At 53.8% G+C, this 8,372-nt stretch overlaps 1 protein-coding gene across 1 annotated transcript; it reads left to right on the top strand.

The window, feature by feature from the left end:
* Positions 1–614: 614 nt before the first annotated feature.
* Positions 615–7,648, top strand: COMT (catechol-O-methyltransferase). The gene is made up of 4 exons (XM_049764657.1): positions 615–891; positions 1,365–1,558; positions 1,825–1,956; positions 6,971–7,648. The coding sequence occupies exons 1-4, from the start codon at positions 615–617 to the stop codon at positions 7,169–7,171; spliced, it is 804 nt and encodes a 267-aa protein (XP_049620614.1). The 3' UTR covers positions 7,172–7,648.
* The last annotated feature ends 724 nt before the right edge of the window (positions 7,649–8,372 follow it).

Here is an 8,372-nt window from a genome sequence, read left to right as displayed (position 1 = left end):
GACCCTGAGTGACCACTAGCTCCAGTGGGGAAGGGGGAGATGGGCTGAGGCAAGCTACAAGTTCCCCATACTCCTTTTTCATCTTTCCCAAATTATGTGTGAGGTCTCTGGTCTGAAAACGAGCACCACCCTGAAATTGGTGGCCATATGCTGAAGTGGCCCCACAGTCCCATGTCCAGGGTCCAGGGCCCAACTGTGTGACTGGGGTCCACATTTCACACATTCCACTGTGCTAAGTCAGCAGGAGGGAGGGCTGCTCTTCAGCCTGGTTCACTGACTTCAGAATGCAAGGAAGGCACTTGCCTCCTGGTCAGTACCCAGCACAGGATAACTATCCTTGAAGACTGGACTGTGGGTCTCTATGTCATGGGTGTCCTCGTGGCTGCCTGCAGAACCATAGGGGGCTGTGCTTGGACTGCCAGACATGCTTTAGCTCTGCAGTCAGACCTAGCCAAGAGTGCAGGCTTGGGGACAGGCAGTGGTTGAGAGGAGAAAGGGGCTACCCTGCACTGAGCTGAGCAAGGAAAGTGGGAGGGAGGAGGGAGCAGGCAGAAGAGGGTTGCAGCAGCTGACATTTGCCCCTGGCTGGGTCCCTTCCGGTGTCCCCTCTCCAGATGCCAGAGGACTCTCTGCTGCTGGTGGCTGCCACGCTGGGCCTGGTGCTGCTGACGCCGCTGTTCTTTCCAAGGCTTCAGGGCTGGCTCCTCCTCTTATGGAACGAGAGGATCCGGCAGCCCATCTTCAACCTGCTCATGGGCGACAACAAGGAGAAGCGTATCCTGCGCCACACGCTGCAGCACGCGGTGGCTGGGGACCCGCAGAGTGTGATAGATGCCATTGACTCTTATTGCTCCCAGAAGGAGTGGGCCATGAATGTGGGCGACAGGAAAGGTAGGTGGCAAAGGACCAGGCACTATGCCTTGTCCCCATGGTAAGAGACGGGTTTGGACAGGCTGCTGCGAGTTTGGAGTTCAGGGTTCCCCACTACAGACCAATTCAGCCAACACTAGTCAAACCCACCCACCCCCATTCTGCAGAGCTGGGTGCCATGGCTGGGTTGACAATGGGTTTCCAGGGCCTGAGGAGACTGAAAGTATGTGTCACCCCTCTTTGACTCTGTCCAACCTAAGCACAACCCAGGCAGACTAACCAGCTCCTGACCTTTGAACTCTGGCCCCGGGCACAGACATGTCCACTCTATGTTCGGATCTTGAGGAAACTTCAGGGTGGATGCCTGGGGTGAGGGTGAGTTTGGGGTCAGCCAGGAATGGTGGGCGAGGCATCAGCAGCGCCCAGAGGTCCCAATGCCTGAGAGGCCACACAAGCCTGGGGAGGGGCCTCTTACTTCGCCCTGTCCCCTACAGGTGAGATCTTGGATGCAGTGGTGCGGGAGCAGAAGCCCTCCGTGCTGCTGGAGCTGGGGGCTTACTGTGGCTACTCGGCTGTGCGCATGGCCCGCCTGCTGCCCCCTGCTGCCCGTCTGCTCACCATCGAGTTCAACCCTGAGTACGCCGCCATCACCCAGCAGATGTTGGACTTCGCCGGCCTACAGGACAGGGTGTGGCACCCATCTATGACAGAGGGGACATTGGGGACGAGAATGGGGCAGATGGAGGAAGGCTGGAAGGGAAGGCTTGGTTACCAAACTCTCTCAGCAGTCTCCCAAGATGGTCTTGCCTCTGGGGTTTCTCTGCAGAACCGGGCACTCCCTACACCAGGGACTCATCTTCCTAGAAACCCTTAGGAAGGTTAGGAGCTGCCTTGGGTCCATGCAGACAGGCTCTTGCTATCATAGGCACAGATACTCACAGACTCTTGTTGCAGGTGACTGTGATCTTGGGGGCATCCCAGGATGTCATCCCACAGCTGAAGAAGAAGCATGGCGTGGATACACTGGACATGGTTTTCCTTGACCACTGGAAGGACCGGTACTTGCCTGACCTGCTACTCCTAGAGGTGAGCCTGGTGCTCCCAGACAGGGTCTCCTGCTCACTACAGGCTCAGAGGCATGCAGCAAGATGTCCCCTGGGTAGTGGGGGGATGAAGGGAGGAAAGGCCTCAGGTCTGGGGTGAAGGGAGGAGGGCTTCTGGATAGAGGGGTTGACCCCTCCCAGGAGTGGTCCAAACTCTGAATCCTGAAGGAAAAGATCTCCCTTGTGCTGGAAAGACCCCTCCCCATCTTCTGCCTAACTTCCTTGGAGGTGTCTTTTTATTTTTAATTTGATTTTTAGGCCATACCTAATAGCACTCAGGGGTTACTCCTGGCTCTGTGCTCAGAAATCGCTCCTGGCAGGCTCGGGGGACTATATGGAATGCCAGGGATCAAACCCAGGTCCATCCCATGTCAGCAGCATTCAAGGCAAATGCTCTACCACTGTGCTATCACTCCGGCCCCTGGAGGTGTGGGCCCTCTGTACCCTCTGAGCCCCATCCTGCAGTGTTTGTTTTTGTGTGGGTGGGACTTGGGGCACTGCAAAGGGCCAGGAAGCAGCTGAAATTTAGACAGAACTTATTAGAGTTCATGAGCCTAGTTCAGTCCCTCCCAGGTGCTCCAGGAAACTGTGCTTGGAACACTGCCACTTCCTCCCCAAAACCTCCCCAAGACCTCCCCGTCTGCCAGCTAGCATACACCTGGCTCATATTGTCTGTCCTGTGCTCTCTCCCCTGTACTCCCCTCAGAGTGACGCTGTCAATTGCAGAGGGATTATGGGTTGGGGCAAGTGGAGGGAGCACAATGCTGAAACTAGCTGGAGGCCGAGCCAGGCCTCACACCTGCTCGTATGGTGCCAATGTGGGAGGCCAGATTACTGGAGTTGGCAGAAAGAAACTGCTGGCCTGGCAGGTGTGGAAGGACATGGAGTGAGGGGGACAGTGTGCAAGGGCCTAGCACCGGGATCCTTGAGTGCCATATGGGGAATGTATGCAAGTGAGGGTACTAGTGTTCCAGAAATCACTGTTGGCTCAGTGGAGAGCCCCGAAGAGCCTCCGAGCCCTTAGAATAGAAGGGGTCTGGAAATTGGAAGTCAGACAGGTGACTGACTATGTGGGTCAAGTGGGTGATGGAGACTTAGGCCAGAAGACAGTTGTTAGAGGTCCATCCCAGGCAGGGGGAATGCGCCAGAAGCCAGACTGCCCACTCAGCCAGGCCTGCACACTGGGAGACAGGGTGAGGGGATGAATTTTTTTTTTTTTTTTTTTGGTTTTTCGGGCCACACCGTTTGATGCTCAGGGGTTACTCCTGGTTAAACACTCATAAATTGCCCCTGGCTTGGGGGGACCATATGGGATGCTGGGGGGATCGAACCGAGGTCCTTCCTTGCAAGGCAGACACATTACCTCTAGTGCCACCTCGCCGGCCCCAAGGGGGATGAATTTTTAGCAGTTTTGATGTGTGTGTGTGTGTGTGTGTGTGTGTGTGTAAGAGAGACAGAGACACAGACAGACAGACAGACAGACAGACAGACAGACAGACAGACAGAGGAGGTAATTATCAGGACTGACATTTATAGAAAAGCAGCAAATATTGCCATTTAGTAACTAGGAAACTAATAGTTTTCTCAGTGCTATGTGCTTGAAGCTAGTAATTATCTCAGAAGACTAGAATCGTGGTCTGGGAATGACAGCACTACACTCTGAGTGCTTCTCCAGCTGGCGCCAGGGGCCTAGGCTGCTGGGCCAGGGTGGAGGGCAAGGGGCTGAGGGTCTGGCTGATACATGGCTTTCAAATTTGGGAGGCCTCTGCAAGAAGATCTCAGTCCCTAGAAACTGGCTTCTCCATACGCTGCTTGTATGTCCTCGCCATGTGGTGGCTGACTTTCTCCCAAACCAGAGACAGAGACAGGCAGATAGGCAGGCAGACAGACAGACAGGAGCTTGTATCATTCCATTACTGAAGACACACATGGTCACTTCTGCCCCCTTTTCTTGGATAAAAGACATTGAGGGGCCGGAGAAAATATAGCAAGCAAGTACCTGCTTTATACAGGCTGACCCAAGTTGTATCCCAACATTTTGTGGCCCCCTGAGCCCTGCCGGGAGTGATCCCTGAGCACTGAGCTAGGAATCAGTCCTGAGAACTACTGGATGTGCCTCTACCCTCCAAAAGAGCCACCCATTAAGCCATTAACCCAAAGGAGAATAAGATCTCACATCTTTTTTTGGTGGGGAGCCACACCCAGCAGTGCTCAGGGGTTACTCCTGGCTCAGCACTCAGAAATCGCTCCTGGCAGTGTCGGCAAGATAGCACAGTGGTAGGGCATTTGCCATACACGCAGCCAACCCAGAACAGACGGTATTTCGAATCCCAGCATCCCATATGGTACCCTGAGCATGCCAGGTGTGACACCGCCCCCCCAAAAAAAAGAGAGAACTCGATCCTGGCAGGCTCAGGAGGGCATATGGAATGCCAGGGATCAAACCTGGTTCCATCCCAGATTGGCTGTGTGCAAGGCAAACGCCCTACCACCATACTATCACTCCAGCCCCAAGATCTCACATCTTAAAGGAGGTATGGTCAAAGGACAGGGCATGCAGCCTAAAATCAGCTTCACCTATGCCTTTATCTTGGCCTTTTATTTATTTACTTTTTTTATTTTTGGCTTTTGGGCCATACCTGCCACTGTTCAGGGGTTACTTTTAGCTCTGCACTCAGGAATTACTCCTGTTGGTTTCAGGGGAATATATGGGATGCCAGAGATGGATCCCAAGTCAGCCACGTGCCAGGCAAGTTGTAAGACAGATTGGACTTCTAGCCAGGATTCCCTGGGGGGACAAGGGGTGTCCTCCATTTAGAGGTCTGTGGGGTCTGAGACAGGCAGACCAGGCTACACCTTATGCACCTGTGTAACTAGAACAGGTGGTAGGTTCTAGCACTTCTAAAGGTGATGCCTGATGCTTTCTCTCCTTCCTTGTAACCTGTGGGCTTATAGTGTCGGAGGCATTTCACCCCAGATGTTGTGACACCTGTGGCAAGCACTGCCCTGTGAAACTGGCCCTGATCCTGCATAGCACAGGAGGGGTCCACCCCAAGGGCATCGCCCATTGCTCTCCAGCCCCAAGCTGCACATATGCTCCTGAGATCAGGCACCATCTGGGCTGCCTGCTCTTGGTTTTTCGCCAAGTTCTTTTTTTCTTTTCTAGTGAAAATGATTCATGGTGGTACTTTCCATTCTCATTTGGGATAGCTGGGTTCACAGCTCTTTCCCACGGCTCTCCCATCGGCCACAAGCCAGAAGTGCCCCCAGGTACCCATGAGCTTACTGAGCCCTGTATGCCATCAAGAATATAATCAGAAGCTGGAGAGATAGAATAGCGGTAAGGCATTTGCCTTGCATGTGGAAGGTCGCTGGTTCGAATCCCAGCATCCCATATGGTCCCCCGAGCCTGCCGGGGGCGATTTCTGAGCATAGAGTCAGGAATAACCCTTGAGCATTGCCTGGTGTGACACCCCTCCCCAAAAAAAGAATATCATCAGCCCACCATGCTTTTTTTTGTTTGTTTTTTTGGGGTCACACCCGGCATCACTCAGGGGTTACTCCTGGCTCTATGCTCAGAAATCGCTCCTGGCAGGCTCAGGGGACCATATGGGACCCCGGGATTTGAACCGATGACCTTCTACAAGAAAGACAAACACCTTACCCTCCATGCTATCTCTCTGGCATTTTTTTTGGGGGGGGGGAAGGGTTGTTCTGGTAGTGGCCTATGGCTACTCCCCGTTTCTGTGCTGGGGCATATTTGGTGCCAGATACATGGGGCATCACATGGGGGGGGAGGGCTGCATAAAAGGCAAGTGCCTGGCCCCTCAAACTCTATGCTGAGATCACAAGAACAGACCCCCTTCCTGCTAGTAGTTTGACACTTGGGATCTTTTTTGTTTGTTTGCTTTTGGTTTTTGGGTCACACCCAGCAGTACTCAGGGGTTACTCCTGGCTCTACGCTCAGAAATCGCTCCTGGCAGGCTCGGGGGACCATATGGGATGCTGGAACCACCGTCCTGCAAGCAAGGCAAACCCCTTACCTCCATGTTATCTCTCTGGCCCCGGGATCTTTTATTTATTTATTTTTGTTTGTTTGTTTCTGGGCCATACCCGGCAATACTTAGGGGTTACTCCAGACTTTGCACTCAGAAATCACATCTGGCAGGCTGGGCAGGGGCATATCAGATGCCGGGGATTGAACCTGAAACGGCTGCATGCAAAACAAATGCCTACTTGCTGTTTTATCACTCCAGCATTGTTTTTGTTTTCAGTGTTTAAGATTTCTCATATTCCTACTCTTTATCGTTGTTTAAATTAAAACAGCTCATCAGACCAGATGATTCTACCCCCCCATCCCACCCCCACAGTCTGGCCCACCCTAAGTCCCCCATTGTGTCTCTGTCCTCTCCTGGCAGCTCCTTCCCCTGCAGTGGAGTTCAGGCTTGTGAGTAGGCTAGACACACGCTGACCTGCTTAGCTGAGGAGCTTCACTTGCTAGCATTTGGTTATGCAGAGACCACCAGGGAATGAGGCTATGGCGGTCTCCCCAGCTCTGCCCTATCCTCTAGCTCTGCAGGGTCATGCAGGCTATAGGGGGATTCAGGACTCCACTGCCAAGGGCCACCCCAGCACTCACACCTAGAGGAGTCTCATGATTGAGGTGGGGGGAGGCAAGGCATCCATTAACCTTGAGTTGACATTGTGTCTGCAATCCCCCTGGTCCCCTGCCTCACTCATCCACTGACATTGAGCAAACACCCCCAGGGCACCTCACATAGTTCTAGGAACTAGGACTAGTAATTAAATAGCAACTGCAACAAAAATACCTTCCCCAGAGGACTGTTGGTGGAGCTCAAGCCCAGTTCCCTTGGTTCCTACAGTGTGGAACCGGGGTGGTGCCAAGATTGAGGGTCAGGCATGCCAAGATGTGGAGCCTCTATGCTGACCCACGACACCCCTGACTGTGACTCCCCTCGCCTGCCTGTCCTCTGCAGGAGTGTGGTCTGTTACGGGAGGGAACCGTGTTGCTGGCCGACAACGTCATCTTCCCAGGAGCCCCGGAGTTCCTGGCCTACGTGCGTGGGAACAGCCGCTTCCAGTGTACCCACTTTGCATCGTTCCTGGAGTACTCAAAGGTGGTGGACGGCCTGGAGAAGGTTGTCTACAAGGGCCCGGACAGCCCAAAGAGGTCTTGATCACCCACTTGTGGGTCTGTTCCCACGCCCTGTCAGAGGGTGTGTGGGTGGCATCTTCCCCAGCAGTCCCATGGGCACAGCATACCTGAGGCCTGTGGCTGCTGCTCATTGTCCACTCTCAATCCTCTACACTCTACTGCCCAGCCCAAACACCACCACTTCCCAGGCAGCATCACTGCAGATAGGATCTGCAACCAGCAATCAATCAGGTGGTGCCTGGGACCTTGGCACCCACCAAATAGCGCCACCCAGGAGTCTCACTAGAGGCCCAGCCTCAGGCATTTACATGCAGTGGAGATGCAAGGAGGAGGGCTGGAAACTGGGGTGTACTGCCTTGTCCCGGAGGTTTGCTCAGTGCTTAACCAGCTCACAATACTGCTGACTTCTCTCACCTTTTAAAGTTACAGAATGTACTTTCTTTATTCATATTCTAACTTCATTTACTAATATGCAAAATAAAACAAGTTAAAGATATAAGCATTTAGATATAAGAGCCATGTTGGGCTTCTTTCTGACCCTGGGGCTGTCAACTTTCCTCTGGTTCCCTCCTCCAAATGCTCTTTATTTCTTTTTTGGTTTTTGGTTTTTGGGCCACACCTGGTGAAGCTCAGGGGTTACACCTGGCTATGCACTCAGAAATCACTCCTGGCTTGGGGGACCATATGGGACGCCAGGGGATTGAACCGAGGTCCATCCGCCGGCAAGGCAGATGCCTTGCCGCTTGCACCACTGCTCCAGACCCCCAAGTGCTCTCCTTGACTGCTCGGGGGCTCCCAGCTCAGTAGTGGGAGAGCTAGAGCTGTCCCCAGGCCTGGGCTCACAGCCCCTGTGAGGGATGTCTGGATGATGGGATGAGCCTGCCAGCAGCAGTTCATCTGGGGAAGGCAGAATGGGGTGGGCTGGGCAGCCCCTCAGATGAGGTGAGGAAGCTGAGGTTGGCACATGCAGTCTTGCCAAGTGTGGATACTCTCAGGACCCCTGCAGGGGCCAGGTGACCTGCCGTCCATCTTGTTTCCAGAAGAGTGAGCCTCCAGCAGTCATCTAACTGGCAAGTGATGAAGCAGAGCCAGTGAGCAGCTCCCTAAAGTCAGAGCTGCCCCCCAACCCTCACAGTGGCCTTCTATACCACGCCCCTCTAAGTGGTTTGGGCTTTATCTGGGGAGGGGCCCATACCCAGCATCACTCCTGGCTCTGCTCTCAG

This window comes from Suncus etruscus, chromosome 17 (genome assembly GCF_024139225.1).
Source record: "Suncus etruscus isolate mSunEtr1 chromosome 17, mSunEtr1.pri.cur, whole genome shotgun sequence".
In the NCBI taxonomy this organism is placed as follows: Eukaryota; Metazoa; Chordata; class Mammalia; order Eulipotyphla; family Soricidae; genus Suncus; species Suncus etruscus.
This window is presented reverse-complemented; position numbering and strand designations above follow the sequence as displayed.